This window comes from Solanum verrucosum, unplaced genomic scaffold (genome assembly GCF_900185275.1).
Source record: "Solanum verrucosum unplaced genomic scaffold, falcon-dt-bn FXZP01000294.1, whole genome shotgun sequence".
In the NCBI taxonomy this organism is placed as follows: domain Eukaryota; kingdom Viridiplantae; phylum Streptophyta; class Magnoliopsida; order Solanales; family Solanaceae; genus Solanum; species Solanum verrucosum.
In genome coordinates this window covers 812,845-830,126 of record NW_026019925.1, presented here as the reverse complement: position 1 = coordinate 830,126, position 17,282 = coordinate 812,845, and the positions used below count along the sequence as shown (strand labels likewise).

General features: G+C 36.9%; 1 protein-coding gene across 1 annotated transcript in view; it reads left to right on the top strand.

The window, feature by feature from the left end:
• The first annotated feature begins 681 nt into the window (after positions 1–681).
• LOC125827643 (uncharacterized) overlaps positions 682–17,282 on the top strand; it is a 36,662-nt gene continuing 20,061 nt past the window's right edge. The window contains exons 1-6 of the mRNA XM_049506954.1: positions 682–886; positions 1,151–1,360; positions 4,829–4,918; positions 5,002–5,163; positions 15,173–15,289; positions 15,380–15,544. Of these exons, the coding sequence (XP_049362911.1) occupies positions 791–886; positions 1,151–1,360; positions 4,829–4,918; positions 5,002–5,163; positions 15,173–15,289; positions 15,380–15,544 (840 nt within the window). The 5' untranslated portion in view covers positions 682–790. The remainder of the gene's footprint in view (positions 887–1,150; positions 1,361–4,828; positions 4,919–5,001; positions 5,164–15,172; positions 15,290–15,379; positions 15,545–17,282) is intronic.

The window sequence follows — 17,282 nt, the reverse complement described above, 5'->3', positions numbered from 1 at the left end:
CTTCATCATTCTTCTATATTTGGATCAATGCCTAATATCTTATGCTTGATAGGCGGCTGGATTGGCTGAATCCTTAATTTTAGTGGTTGTATTATCTGACCAAGAAACACTCATCCGTTCACAATCTATGAGAACTTGGTTGTTAACTAGTTCCTCCAACTGTAAGAGCTTCCTTGAACTTGGTCAAATGCGGTAACTCTCATATACCATGCTAAATTGGGTTATAGCTGTCTCTTGAATTTATCTTCTTGGACAGCCCATTCTCGTCATGATCTTTGCCAAAGAACTTCTTAATTGACTGGCCAAGCCCGTTTTAGGCCTAATCCATCACTATGAAGACGATTATCGTCCTGCAGCAAACTAGCTTCAAGGATTTGGTTTTTGACTTGGATTTTGATCCTTCAGTTGATCTGTGTCGAATCTTGGCATTAACAATAGGAAGAGAAGAACTAACTTCCCAATTATAGTAATTATGATTCCAAATTCTTTTCAATCAAGGACCTATGAATAAGGCAAAGAAAATATAGCAGAACTATAAGGAAGAGATGAAAAAGATCTCTGTTTATACACTTTTAAATATCTACTTATTTTTTGTAACCACACTATTTAGTAGTATTTACTGAGTATAACATTTTTTGGTGCTTTAAAGAGAATCTTCTACATTAATATCTTTCGCAGGCTAATGGTGTGAAAGTGTATAATCAACCAAAATCTGGAGAAGAATAGCCGGTGACTTGGTGGAGTCTTTAACAGTCAGTGAGCTGTGTATATCCTACTCTATAGTTGAAGAATGTCTGGAGATATAGGCCTTGTTACAGCACAATTTAAATCTCTGACCAAAACAGCAATACTCGAGAAGGAGAGGATTGAAGAAGAAGAGGCTGTTGTAAGCTCATTAATCCTACTTCTGATATGTGTTATTGTACCTTTCCTTTTTGGTCCTATTTTTTATTGTGGGCATTCAAGTAGGTTACCGAAGGGAGATTGTCTCGGATTCATTTTTCAATGTTTCTTGCTACCTCCTATCATTAGTTCTGGACAGAGTCAGATTGAATTTAAAAGCAAAACGATCAGAGGCATAGTAATTATTCTTTTTGAATATGAACCTCCTCTTGGTATCTGAAGAAAAAGTGTCTTTAAATTCTCTTAGGCTGATGGTGGGAAAGAAGATAATCAACAAAAAGATGGAGCTGAAATTATTGGTGATGTAATGGCTTCAACAGTCACTGAACAATGTTCATGCTTCCCTGAAGGTGGTGAAGATTTGTCTGCAGATATGGGGTGCCCTTCAGCTCAACTTAAAACTCAGTCGGAACCACCACTAGCAGAAGAAAAGAGGAGTGAAGAGCGAGAGACCATTGTAAGTCATTAGTTCTACTTCTCAGTGTGTACACTCTTTTTTCTCTGCCACTTCACTGAATTGTCATTCAAATAGTAGAGTTTTAAGTACAGATGATAAAAGGAGATCCAGTTTTGAATTTGGGTTTAATTGCATACTTTTGTTTCTTTTTACAATAGTTCAGAGCAAAAATAGATGCAAATAATAAGTTGTTCCTTTCATAGACTATTTAGTAAGCATAATTACTGGTTTTGTGGTTACCTTTTGAGTATGAATCTGCTTATGGTATTTTCAAAAGTTCATTGTCAATGAATCTCTCTAGGCTAATGGTGAGGAAGGTTATAATCATGAGCACTAAGTGATGATGTTGTGGTGGAGTCTTCAACGGACAGTTAAATCTGGTTGTCCAACAGTGAAGTTGAAGAAATGCCTGTAGAGATGGGGAGCTTTGGGGTTCCACTTCAACTTTTGACCAAACAACCAGTATTTTAAAAGAAAGAACAAAGATAAAGATGTTGGGGATAAGAAATGACCCTTAGGCATAACTCAACCCCAAAAAAACTATCTCAAGAAGCGAGGATTGCTCAAAACGATATGAGGGAACGAACTATTCATTTCCTCCACCTATTTGAGATGCTTAACACTCTTCTGCACGCCGAAGATTTGACATTTGGAGGAACATAACATGGGACCCAACCTTTCATAAACCAAGAATTACATGCTCACGACTGGACATCTGGAGCATGAACAACATAACATAGGGGCTAAACATAAGGGTCCAACATTGGGTAAACCAAACATATGAATGAGTATGGCTCTAATACCATGTGGCAAATAAAGTCGCATGAAAGAATGTTGAGAGAAAGCTTAGATTGATTATTCCCTCGAGCCTTTTGGGTGTTTAAATAGTGAAGTACACCTATTCTAAAACGAGAAAGAAAATTAAGGTTACTGTTGATTGATATTGATTTCCTGGCATAATTATAGGAGTAAATTGATCAAGAATTGATATAGTATTGATGGCAATTGATTATGTAATATTTCTTTCCTTATTTAGTCGTAGGACTTATTGTATAAGTACCCATTCTCATGGGATGGAAATTCATCAAGTAGTAGAAAGAAGCGTTTTCTTCTCCTTGAAATCCTCATTGTATTAGAGCCATTGCTGCCTTTTTGAGGTGATTTATCCTCGCTTGCAGCACTAGGTTTCCCTTTTTTTAGAATGGTAACTTTTCATCTATATATCCACATGTATGCTACGTCAAAAAATGTATTCCCCCCCTAAAAGTATTACCGTCTATATCACTGGAGTCCTATTTGTACTTTTTGTTACAAATTGTCTAAAACATCAAAAATATCTTCTGGCTGCACTAGCACTTCCTGTTTACACCAAAAGTAATAAAGAGCTAAACAATTCATCTTAAAATTCTCTAAATTGTTCTGCTTGCCTCAAAACATCTCTGATTACTTTCTTTCCACATTGTCCACCATATACACGCTGGGACAATCTTTCGTCTCTCTTCCTTTTTCAGTAGCATTGCCCACACTGATCCAGCATTTTAGAACACCTTCTATATTCCAAGGCTTAACCAATGTTATCTTTCTTAAGCTGATAAAGATCCCCCAAAGCTGATCTACCCATTTGCAATGTAAAAAATAGATGGTTGACTGTCTCCGTTTGTTCCCAACATAAGCAACATCTGGAACGAAGTTGGAACCCCCTTTTCTTCATATTTTCCTGTGTCAGCACTGCTTTCTTAGCCAGCAGCCAAGAGAAACAGTTTACCTTGTATGGAATTTTAACCCTCCATATCATCTTCCGTGACCAATTCTCCTCCCTGTTATTTAAGACAATTAGATCTCGATATGCAGAATTGACAGTGAAAATCCCATTGCTGCCTATCTTCCACACTGCTGTGTCCTCTTCCCTGTTAAGTTACTGAAAGGTGCTATTGTGTTGTAGAAAGCACCCCATCCTCTCCATTTCCCAGTCATTTAAATTTCTTTTGAGATGCAGATTCCACCCTTGACCTGTACACATTTCAGCCACAATTGCCTGTTGTTGCAGGCTTAAAATGTGGATGCCTGGGTATAACTGTTTTAAGGGTCTATGATCTATCCATTTGTCCTCCCAGAATGACACTTTCAAACCATTCCCCACCATAAAACTAATTCTAGATAGAACTAGTGGTCAAAGGTTTCTGAGGGGTTTCCAAATGCGTAACCACCATCTTTGCTACCCACTAATCCTCCATTTCATATTTTGCCCTGATAACCTCCTTCTATAGCATATTTTCCCCTGTTACAAATTTCTATAGCCATTTCATCATTAGTTTTTTTTTTTTTTTTGATAACCGAAAAATCCGTGTGTGACCCGCCCTTTGGACCAATCACAGCCGTCTAATCCCAACATTCATTAAAAAAAGCCATGGAGAATCCATCCTCCCCTGGTGCTTTGCCACCTTCACATGCTTTTATGCCCTCCAGTATTTCCTGTTGGTCAAAGACTGCCATCAACATTAATTATTTTCCTCTTCTCAAATTATGGGGCAATTCCTTATATCAAGTTGTGGTCTCCAGTCTTCTGACTCTGAGTAAAGCTTCCTCATAATCTACTTTCTCCTCTTGCACCTCTTCTGATTAAGTCAAGATCTCCCCTCTCACTTTCAGCTTGGCAATTGTGTTTATTCTCCTTTGTGCATTAGCAGTTCTATGAAAGAAACCGGTGTTTCTTTCCCCTTGCTTTATTTACACTTCCCTGGACCTCTGCCTCCATGTAGTCTCTGTCCTTTTAGCTATGTTTTCAAACTCCATGTTAAGTGCTAATCTAGAGGTTATTTCTTCTTCCTCTAGTGCTCTGTGATCCTGTATCTCCTCTATGTCAGCTAGAAGCCTCAAGAAATTTTAGTTTCTGAACATGATTACAAAAAATCAATCTAATATTTTTGAGCACAAAAAAATGTTCCCAGGCACATTTTACGAGGCCTAGGTAGCTACAGGCTTTTGTCTAGACTTAGCTATTTTCTGGGGGCTTCTTTTGGCATGGGTGTGTGTTTGTGTAGATTTCTTGCAATACACTTAAACTTATACAAGTAGCCGAGTCGATGGAACATAAATTCATGTTGCTGCTGTTATTTACAGTCAGGTACAGAAATTGAAAGATAATCAGCCTCATATTTTTATTTTTTCGCACCTTTTTGTAATTTTAATAGTACTGGATTGAAACGGAAGAAACATAGTTTAGGTGCCAATTATTATCCTAACCCCTTACTAGCCTATTATTTCATCATCTGCTTGTAACTTAATGATGTGCTGAAAGTTAACAGCTTCTCTTTTCTTTTTTTATCCTCCATTTCTATTGGCAACGTTTCTTCTGGTTGTGCATTGAGTGAAGAACTTGGAAGCATAAAGCTCCTAATAAAATTTGATTTTTTCGAGCCTTTGGCAATTGATTTTAGAGGTTTATTAAGGAGAGTGAGTGCCTTGCAGGTGCATGCTGAAACAAATGTGAAACAAGTGATGGTGTTGGAGACTGAATTATTTGAAAAAAAGGGAACTGTGGTGTTGCAGAGACTTCTGGTGAGTGTACTTAAAATTCAGATGTCATGTTTAAATAGTTGCTTTCAACAACTGTGATAGCATATCATTACCAATTTTTGTAGCGGCCCCCTAGATATTTTAACTTCAAAGGGAGCATATGGGAAGCATGCCAAATATGTGGTGAAGAAAACCATGGAGCAGCAGGTTGTAGTCCTCTTGAAAAGAAGAAACGGCGATGCTTTATCTGCGGACATTATGGGCATAATGGAAAATATTGCAAGAAGGTCTGGTTACAATTGTTTCACCAGTTTCACCATCGTACTTAGCTGCTTCACAATTTTATGATATATATTATTTACCATTCTCGACCAAAATCTTCAATGTGAGTTATGTCGACACTTGGAACATACCTTTTCCCTGGGTTTCCTTTAAGTTATTGCAAAGCGCAAATAAAGCGTGGGCTTTAATGGAAAAAGGCGCAAAGGGAGAAAAAAAATAAAATGTGTATGTTTAGTCCAAGACTAATAATTATAAACATGAATGACAAATATATGACCAAAGAAATTGAAAAAATTATGATAAAGTGAAATATCAATTGTTTAGTGTCACTTCTTCACAAGAGGCTCATTGACAAGGAGAAGTTTGTCTTAAAACTATGATGACGACACTGAAGCGCACATAAAGCGAGGCGAAGCGCTCAACACATTTTGAGCCTTGCTTTAGGGCTTAAGCACGCTTAAAGCGCGTCTTTGATAACACTGACTTCAAAGGGAGCATATGGGAAACATGCCAAATATGTGGTGAAGAAAACCATGGAGCAGCAGGTTGTAGTCCTCTTGAAAAGAAGAAACGGCGATGCTTTATCTGCGGACATTATGGGCATAATGGAAAATATTGCAAGAAGGTCTGGTTACAATTGTTTCACCAGTTTCACCATCGTACTTAGCTGCTTCACAATTTTATGATATATATTATTTACCATTCTCGACCAAAATCTTCAATGTGAGTTATGTCGACACTTGGAACATACCTTTTCCCTGGGTTTCCTTTTAGTTATTTCTCCCGTCCTACCCGTGTTACGTGGACGTGAGTTTCCACCTGTTTTAAACTGGTATGATCAATTTGATGCAGCTCTGATGTGTATTTGAAGGTTCCAAATGATATATCCACATCTATGTTCTACCCATTGGACATGTATATGTCTAGGAAATGAACAGCTGGGTTAACACTTAACGTAGGACTTGGTTTCTCTTTGCACCCTTGAATCTTACAGAAGTAACTTTTCTTTTACTGGTACCTTGAAGAAGTAACTTATAATAAAAAACCTTAACAATAGCGTCTAACCGTGGTGGGAAAATACAAAATGATATGTTAGAACCTTTCCAATTATATGGAGTCCTCTCTCTCTCAAGTTGGTTATATTGAGTTATCCTTATGCTCTTTCTTCTGTCTTTTATTTTGTGGTTTCTACAATGATGTTTAATGCGATGGCCATCTATTGACTAAGTTTAACATTCATTTGATTTCGTTCTCTCATCTTTCTTGTTAGATGTTTTAATACTTGACTTATCTTTTTCCTCATGTTTTTAATACCTTGGGAACGCTGGTGTTCTTCAAAGTACTAGCTAGTTAAGCACCTGACCATTGGGGTTTATCATCTGTGATCAGATCTTCTCATTTAGTATAGTGGAGATACTTATAATAGTTGGAGATGTTTATGGTAGTTTATGCATGTGCAGTCTCATGCTAAAATTTGGGGTACTGGGGTAATGAATTTCTTTTACTCAAATGCTTCTGGTAGTTCACCAGAAAATATTTATAAAACAACAGTTTTTGGTACTGAGATAGTTTTGACATAGTTTTTTTAATTTCCGGAATATATAATTGAACTATTGAAGACTAATAAACGTTGGAAATCTCACTACCCTGTATGACTACATAAAGCATTGCATGAGGTATCCTGAGATTGCGCATGTTCAAGGTTCAACCTATGATTGGTTATTCTTCTAACTCGTTCAATCTTCTCTAAGTTTATCAAGGTTAATACAAATGAGGAGAAGAAAAAGAACAAGAAATAGAAGAAGATAAGTCTTTCTGCCGGAAACCTTCGTAACTGTGTTTTTTCTCCAATCACCCCTTGATTGCTTAAGAAAATGGACCACAAGATCTATTTTAGAGCTGGGGAGAAGTCATACAATATCACAAATATGTTACTCCTTCAGTAACATGGTTTGACTGGATGGAATTGAGGAACAACGTGCTTTGAAGCATGACAATCAGCTGGAAAGTCAGATCTTGGATCTGTTATTTACTGCATCAGGCCTCAGAAGTTAAAGGAAAGGAAGTCAGAAGATGGAAACTTAGGGACCACAATGCCATTTACTTTGCGGAAATAAATTTAATGTCTTTGGCAGGTTTATCTCCATAGTAGCAGTTTGGAAAAATCACAGTTCATTCTGGTGAAGGCAACATCATCATAGCCACCGGAGCAGCAGAAATCTACAACAAAGATATCCTGAGAGATGGGTGGGGCATTTCGACGGGGAAAAGATCCCAAATCAGACTGTTGTTTGCAGGTGGGCACATGCCAACGGGGAAGTTCTGTCGGAGGTTTTGAGCTTTGCGACCATCAATTTCTCTTCGATTTTCCAACAAGGATATTGGCAGAATATACTATGATCTGTGACTGGAAGTGGGAGCAAAAGAAGCTGCACTTAGCTTGGTGGTCTCCCTCATCCGATTGTGTTCCAAAGATGCGCCAGTATTCCAGCACTTGGATATGAGTGTTGGGTCTTCCTTTACACTTGTGGACCAAAGAAATGATGAACGAGTTCGACAACAAATGCAGAGACTGGATTTGGAATGAATAGGAGACCGAGGAGAGAGGAAAATCACCCTTTTTGGGGAAAGACCTGGGTCTAGAAGACCTAGATTTAAGTAGGGAGGTTTTCAAATTCAAAAATTTAGCATGTGAGGGGGCACGTGGGGAGATATCAAAGGTTAGTAAAAAACACTAAACTTATGCCCTAGCGAATGAAGTCTTGAAAGATAAGGGTACCTTGATACACAAATTTTCATAAATGAGCAGTAGGAGTAAAAATTAAACACCAGTCTGTTTGAGGGGAAATCGGTGCAAAAATTTGTCAAAAGAGCCATCGAAGCAAGAATCAGACCTTCCTCTTCAGGTTATATTGTAGCCAAGAATTTGCACTGGGGAACACATACAGATCTTAGACCCGATCGCAGAAGAGGGCTCTATCTCCCCTTTGCTAGAGAATATTATCAGTTTCACACCAATTATGTCAGCAGACCTGGAGGATCAACTGGAAGAACAAGGACAGGAGGAATTCGAGTTAGAGACTCAAGAAGCAGAAACAGGGGATGAAGATCAAAATCAGAGCATGCATGCAATGATTCTAGGGGGCAATGATTACACTGTGCAACAGTAAGAAGTCACAATTGAAGGTGAGAGAACAGAATGCAGAAACAGAAGTTACATTTTGGGTCCACCAGAATGTATTAAAAATGAGTAAGAAATTTGGTGCTCACTGTCAAGGGTGTGAATGGGATGTTCCATCTCTTTTTACGAAAATTGACAAAAGGAGACATGGGACCAAGGGTGAACTCAACAGTTCAAACATCAAGACTACACTCACAGGGAATCAAAGGAGGTTCAGGGATCGATAAGTAATATTAGATACAAGGATGGTGACCAAAGAACTAGGGGAAGGCTTTTAAAAATGGGTGATCAATGAAGCTAAAAATTCTATCCTGGAATGTGAGGGGATTGAACAATAAGAACAAAAGGGAGGTAATGAAGCTGCTGTTGTTAAAATGGTAGGCAGAGGTGGTTGTTTTACAAGAAACAAAGCTAGAAGGGGATGTCATTAGTTTCTTCAGTCAAATATGGGGACGTAGATGGGTAGATTTTGTTTACAGGAAGTAACTGGAACTAGAAGGGGGATAGTGATTATGTGGAATAAAAGAAGTTACAAGGGGGAGCTAGTCAACACAAGTGCTTACTCCATTACTAGTCAGTTGACAGATTTAAGCAACAATATCTCTTGGTACATATCAGGAGTATATGGCCCTCATAACAGGTTGGAGAGGAGAGCGCTCTTGGGGGAGTTTGTTGCTCGTAGGGGTATTTGTGAGGGTCCCTGGGTGGTGTGTGGAGATTTCAACACAACAAGGTTCATACATGAAAGATGCAACAATCCTATTTTCACCAGAGCTATGAATGATTTCTCAGACTTCATCCAGGACATGGGGCTAATAGATCCACCTTTATTTGGTGGATCTTCACCTGGAACAGAGGGAACAATCAAAGGAAGACCCTAAAGATAGAAAGGTTTCTATTCTCTACAGAATGGGATGAGACTTTCATGCAAATCAGGCAAGCCACTTTGCCCAGGACTCACTGATAGTTCACCCTTCATACTACAGTTTGTAGATTGGAATCATTGTAAATCCTATTTCAAATTCGAGAATTGATGGCTCTAGACAACAGTGTTCAAGGAGTGATTAGGGAATGGTGGAATTCTTTGAGTATTAGGCAGATCTGATTTCATACTAGCCACACAATTGAAATTTCTGAAAGGAAAGCTCAAGGAATGGAATGCTACCAGTCGTGGGAGCCTAGAAAGAAAGAAAAATGATATCTTAGGAAAGGTAGCACAAATGGACTTGATCATGGAGCAAACAAGCCTCATTGATTATGAACTAGCTCAGAGAGTTCATCTTGACCTAGCGTGGTAAGAATATAATATAGTAAATCAAAGTGTGTTCTCTCTAACAACCTAAGTTGTAACTTTAGTTTTTAGATGAGATGGTCACACACTTCAACATTTGAAGTGGAAGAGAAACTAAAGAGCACTCAACTTGATTGTCCTCAAGCCATTGGGATTTTAATAACTATGTTTATATGACCTAAAAGGATAGGAAATAAATACCTAATTACAATAGGAGTAAATTAAGCTACCTACTATATTTGCATATATTCTAGAATATTCACAAGGATTCTAATACTCCCCCTCAAGTTGTGTACCATGTTTGGTACATATATAATTTGTTTTGGGATCGATTAGGGACTTGATGAATATGTAGGCAAGTTGATAATTTGACTGCACAAACTTTGTGACGATGTCGCATGACTAAAAAAATGACAATCAATCATTATGTGTGTGGTCCTCTTGTGAAACACTAGATTCGATGCAATGTGAAGTGCAATCTCATTAGCACACAAGTGTCATTTCTTTTATCTCTTCAAATTTCACCCTTCGGCAGTTGCTAGATCCATATGACTTTACATGTGACCATTGCCATAGCTCGTATTCTTCTTGTGCACTCGATCTAGCAACCACATTTTGTTTCTTAATTTTCAAAGACACCTTAAATTTCCCCCCAACTAGAACACGCTATCCAAAAGTGGATCATTTGTAGGAGGGTCTTCCAGTTCCATCCGTATATCCAACAATTTTTTCATCTTCTCGGTCTTCGTAAAGTAGTCCTTTCCTTGGAGTAGATTTTATGCATATGCGAATGTGAATAACGACATTCAAGTGACGGTCATAAGGAGAATTCAAGAACTGACTTACAACACTAACCTGGAAGGCAATCTCAGGTAGAGTCTTAGTGAGATAATTCAATTTTCTACCAGTTTCCTATATCTTTTGGGATCACTAAAAGGCTTCCCCTAACCTGGTAGGAGCTTAATATTTGGATCTATTGGAGTACTAATAGGCCTACAATCTATCATCCTGCCACCTCAAGAATATCAACTATGTATGTCATTTGTGAAACAACATGATTTGGATTGAGCAACCTCAATGCCCAAGAAGTACATTAGTCGAGCAAGATCCTTAGTATGGCAGTGCTAAGAAGGTAATGTTTTGATTTGGTAATTCCTTTGTCATTATTACCTGTGATACTACGTCATTAATGTAAACTCCCAAGTACATGCACAAACCTTCTTACCAGTTTTAAAAAAAAAGTACATGCACAATCCTGGAGCAGAGAGGATAATATATAGAATGATTTGCTTCACTTAGAACCATGCCAAATTCCTGAATAACAATGCTATAAGTTTTCCAAACCATGCTCGAGGAGATCACTTGATAGGAATCGGGTTACTTGAATAAAAACAAGAAAATATTAAGATTAAAGATATGCGAAATTCGAGAATAAAATTCCCAAATTTCAAAATTAAGTGCTAAGAACCCTAATTTCAATCTAAAGTATTCAAAAATTAGCGGATTAAAGCTAATTATGATATTAATTGAGTCAAATCAAGAATTTAGATAATAAACTGATCTAGATCCCTATTTTGAAGAAATTAGAGACAATAATTACTATAAGACTAATTACCTCCTTTAATTCACAAATAAGAGTCAAAATAGCAAGTTAAAGAATTAATCTTACTTCTAGAAGAATCGTTCTTATAAAGTTGTTAAGATTAATCCCAAGTTGCCAACACCCAAAGGTGTAAAGAAAAGAAACTCTTAAATCATCATATCATATCATATATTACTAAAAGTGGGAAGCTCCAAAGTGCAAAGTTGGATTACCGTTTTACCCTACATTCAATCATAATACTATAAAATATTTAATTAATTAAATATTAAGCATTTAATGATATTATATTATACTAAATACTAAAAGTGAGAAATTAAATTAATATAATTCATTCTTTTAAAAAAAATGCTTTAATTTTCTCAGTTACTCTCAAAAGGTTAAGAATTTGAAAGGTTACTTTGTATTGTTCAATAATATGGACTAGATTCAAATGCAGGTATAATGTATTCTTTCAAAATCAGTGCATTGATTTCCTTAATTAATTTGAAAAAATGGATAAGTAATTTGAAAAGTTACCTTTCATGTATAATTATATATCATATTCATATGCTGCAGTGTAAAATGAATTTGAACAGTCATATCCTAAAGTTATTTAGAAGCTAACGTGTAATGCAATGATGTCATAGAGATTTGTAAGAGTTACCATGGCACAATAATTTTATGGGTTACACAAAAGTTTAAGGAAAAATGCAAGCCACCCTGATTAGAAAATGAATCTATTCACTTATATTTATTGTTATTACAAAGCACAATCTTATCGGAAATTGATATGAGATGAAGTTGAAAGGATCATTCTTGACCCATCTGTTTTATCGGGGGAGTCAGGTAAGGCCAAGAGGATTCATTCAAACCCTCTTTGACGGAAAATTACACTATTTATACATATGGTTTAAATAGTTTTTTTATATATATATAGTAGATGTTGACCTTCGTGTGTTTAGTTCTTCATATTTTGAACCCCTTTTAGTGAAAATCTTAGTTATGCCACTGTTTTATTTAATATGTTTTTCTCACTGTTGATTCTATTATTAATGTCTTAAAATCATATTTTATGTGTTCAATTTTGTACTAAATGACTCATGGTTCATGTTGACTATTTTTTGCAATTTAGTGATTTTTTACACATAGATTTATGCTCCATATTGGAAGTGTTGGAAACCATAACATTGAATCAGTCCTTGCTTGGATACACGTGCAACGCACGTACCCAGAGGCTAGTAATATTAATAATAATGTTCATTGTAAAATAACAAAATCTACCCTTATCCCAAATAGCATGGGATTCACATCCTTGTTTTATGGAAATAACAAATAATGAAAACCTAACTAGGAAACTTTAAACTAGGAAAACAAGTAAAATATAATGTCAAACTTTCCCAAAACTAGCTAACAAAAAAGGAAACTGTCAAATTCTTGCTCCCAACACACCTATTTTGTGACTTTTGAACTGCTTTTTTAGGCTTGAGAAAAAGCCATTATGGTCATTAATTGCAGCCCTTTGGAGGCTTGATTCTCACATGTAACAACCCTTTTATTGGCCCCTCCTCTTGGGCTCCATGTGGCCCCAATCTTACTCCTATTGGACCTGGACTGAAGTATGAAATATGTGTAGCACTTAGTCCACTCCTTGGCATAATTCTTGGGCACATTATTGGGTTCTTGATCTACAATAAGCATCTTGTCGGCTCATTCCTGGGCCCTTCTTCAATGATAAGCATCTTCTTGATTTCCCAAGCTTCATCCAAGCCCTTCACTGGAGGTATGCCACCATGAATGCTATCATTCTCCTCTTCTTGAAAAATTCGTTCTCGAATTTAAACCTCGCAAAATCAAGAGGCCATGCACTAGTAAACAACATTCATTAATCATAAGCAATAATGGTAGGAACGAAATAAGATGGTGACCATGTATTCACTTAGCCCAATTAATCCTAGCATGTATAAATACACCCTTCTAAAGCATGTGGATGACATCATCCCAATATAATATTTTCTACTTATATAAGCACAACAATATTGTCGTCTAGATGCCATAGGAAATGATACATGCAACTCCAATTTACTTCTATCAGTATAGTATCCCAATGTGCATGGCAACAGCGGCACAAACTCCCTAAATTATGTATCAAATTAAACACCTCTATGATATAGCCAAGGATCCTCAAGTACGTACACCTCCCACAAATTCTTCCACATAAAAGCTATTCACATAAGCACTAGAGTGTTCAAGAAACTTAGAAGAACCTTTAAATTCCAAAAAGAAATCTCCACTAAATTCGAGCTCATTGTCATATGAGAACTCATTCGATACTAGAATAAGAGAAGAGGAAACATCCAAACCATAAATTCCATGCATGTTTTTGGTTTTTGCATATGATACATGCATGTTTTGCAACATAATCATATAAAAAGGAATTCACAAAATATATAGAAAGAAAAAATATTTCTTTTCTTAGTCTTAGCTCCTTTCTAGTTTTAGGTTAAATAGCAAATCATGAACTCGTGCTTGTTCGACAAATCAAAGCAATCTGTGTGGTAGGCAACATTTTTCTCAATCGTTTGCTTCATCTTCCTGCTTACCATTCTTTTTTGAGGCCTTACTTTTCTTACATATATTATGCTATCTCCCTTTTCTATTCTTTTACTTTTCTTTGAGGGGGAGGGGGTAGCAAGGGACAGATATTCATACAAAACCATATTTTTCATTTCCAGGTCACTGCTTGCTTCATTTGCAAGAGAAGAGGTCATTTAGCCAAAGATTGTCCGAATGCTAAAACATAGATACTACAAGCCCAATCTTGTGAATTTTGTTTAAAATGCGGTGACACGGGACATGATATGTTCACTTGTAAAGATGGTTATTCCTCTACTGATCTTGAGGTACGTGAGGATTATCAACTTAATTCTGGTATTGGCATAAATCCTTGTCTGGTAAACAATTATTGTTGTTTATACGTGCTATGCTGTCTATTGAGTCATTACTTCAGGAAACTGTTCTTTTAAGACTTCTAAAACAAATAATATTCACTCCACACTCCCTAATTCACTGACGGTAATCTATGAGCTCTTACTTAGACTATTATATTAATGTTTGATTTGCACAGCGTTAATAAGAAAATCCGTATAATTATCTATTCTGTAATTTTATGTTTTTATGTTTGAATTGAAGCAACATTACTATCAGTTGTTATTATTATTATTATTATTATTTGCACAACATGGTGTTTGAGCCAAGTTGCAGGCGTCTTTACTATTCCACCAGGTATTTACAACCTCTCACCAGCACAGACACCCTGGAACTTTACAAGCCAAGGATTAGGCTGATCATAATTTTATTCCCCACAGATAGGAACTCCCCAAGCTATGTCCCTCCCACATAGGGGCAACAGTTGGGTCATAATTAGAGTCTTGACACAACCTATTAAAACACTAAGAATAAACCAGATCCAAAATATGAACCATGAAATACAATACCTATGAAACCAATTACAAAAATACTGGTTAGATCACCAATTATCAAAAGAGAAAACTGTCCAGTAAAATTGGCCATTTACCCACCTGTATCTACATTTCATCAAGTGGTCAAGTTAGAGAGGAAACAATCATAAATATTAAATTACAAGTCATGCTACCCCTGGCAACACATAGCTTAGTGTAGCACTTGGGTTCCGGTTTTCCTTGCTGAGTGCCCATCATGCTTAGAGAAGAGTTTGATCCATGCTCAGAAGGAACACGGAAGGAAATCATTTTTTGTGTGCCTCTGTTGGGATTTGATCCCCGTTCTCGTATGATTTTTAGTCCATCTTTATTGGTTACTAGGGAATACCTTTGGGTGAAACATTCTAGTTAGTTATCTCGATTACATTCTTTCTGAAAGTAGTAAATTGTAAACAATGTTCACTTTAAACTAATGGTGAATCTGATGATCTGATGTGGATAGAAAATTCAATGCTGGGTTTGCAAAGCTTTTGGCCATCTTTTATGCGTAGACTACAAATATTATGGACCAAAACAAGTATCTTGCTACAACTGTGGGAAGCTTGGTCATTTAGGTTCAGTAAGTCATATCTGCCACTTTCTACAATTTCTATTAGCCAATCTTCACATCATATTGATCTGTAATTTAATTTTATTCTGTTTGTGTAAGGATTGCTTAAATTTACGTGGGAACATTCAGTTAGCTTCTCGTAGCTGCAAGAAAGGAGGGACTGGTCCCTCCTGCAGTGAAGGCAATAATGCAGCAGATCATACATTGCAAGATGAAAAGAAAGGAGATAAATATCTTTTATGTGAAGACAGAGAATCTGCGAAGGTATGGCTCAGTAGATCTAGAAACTATTGAGTTTGTTTGCATTCAGGGGGTGCCGCCTCTCCTTCTCTGTGTGGATGTATCTTTTTGAACCATTTTAGAAGTAGGAGAGGTCTTTGCTATGTGCCATCTTCTTGCGAATATATACTTGATTTCTATATGAATTTGTTTCATTCTTCTTTAGTAGGATCACATTGATTGTTCTAGACTTCTAGTCATGCTTCATCAAAATTTTGTAGCCTCAGAAATCATGGTTCAAAAGTTATTAACACAGATGACCTCACATAGGGCACCTTCCAGAAAAATTGTACGAATGGATCAATGTTAAGTGATGTCTGTATGTTACTGTAAAGGCTGCAGTCTGCACAAATTTTGGAATCTTGAAAAAAAATCATACAGTTATAACAAATATAAATATATAATTGAAGGGAGATAGTTGTATTAGAGATTTAAGATGTAGTCCAATAAAACATGCTGTTCCTCCGCTCCATTAAATTGATCTGGATTGAATTGTATAGATTTAGGAGTAAAATGAAAAGGACTGTTGTATTGACTTTGATAAAAGAACTTTTAGAGTGACTTGAGATGTAAATGAATGGAGTAGATAAGTGAAAAGAAATAACATTAAGGTTGAACTAATGTAAACTGGTATTTGTTGTTGTATTTTGAATTGTTGTGTTAGAATAGAAATAAGTATTTCCTACTTAGAATAGAAATAGGAATAGGAATAAGAATAGGAATCCTAGTTGGAAAAGGATTCCAATGTAGTGTCTATAAATAGGGTCTCAATGTTACTATTTAGATACACAATTCAATAATATTTTTCGTATATATTTCTCACATGGTATCAGAGCATTGGTGAGAACAAACAAGTCACCGTGTGTCTATGTCAATTTCCGGTGACTTTTGGGTCTGATTTTGTTATTCTTTTTTCTTTCTGTGGGTGTTGTGCGAAAACCAACACCACCACGAGGCTCGGAAAGCCCCCGCGACCAAACCCCAGCCAAAACCACCGGAAAAAACCGCCCCACACGCTCTCACACGCCGATCGGAGGTGGTAGTTTCCGGCGAGATCTGTCTCACGCGCCGGCGCGTGAGGACTTTTCTGATCATATTTTTTGAGATTTTTTTTGACAGTTGGGGTCGTCCAGCCATTCCGACCAGGCCCATACTGTTTTTGACCAGATCAGATCGCCGGAATTAGGGTTCCGGCTATTTCCAGGCAGTTTCCGGCGACTTTTCTTCGAGATTTGAATTTTTCGAGACAAATTTAGCATAATGTCTTTTGGGTGTGATGTTTTTGGTTCCAAAAATATGGGGATTGGAAGTTCTAGCCCTATAATCACTTCAGAACTTTTATTGGGAAGTTCAAACTATTTATCTTGGGCTTCCTCGGTTGAGCTGTGGTGCAAGGGTCAAGGTGTCCAAGATCACTTAACGAACAAGGCTTATGAGGTAGATGTAAAGGCAAAGACTAGTGAGGAAGATGCAAAAGCCAAAGCACAATGGGAGAAAGTAGATGCTCAATTATGTAGTCTCCTATGGCGTTCTATTGATTCCAAGTTGATGCCCTTGTTTCGCCCATTCCAGACGTGTTATACAGTTTGGGAAAAGGCTCGTGCTTTATACACTAATGACATATCTCGATTCTATGATGTGATATCTCGATTGACCAACTTAAAGAAACAAGAATCCGATATGTCTACTTACTTGGGACAGGTACAGGCAGTCATGGAGGAAT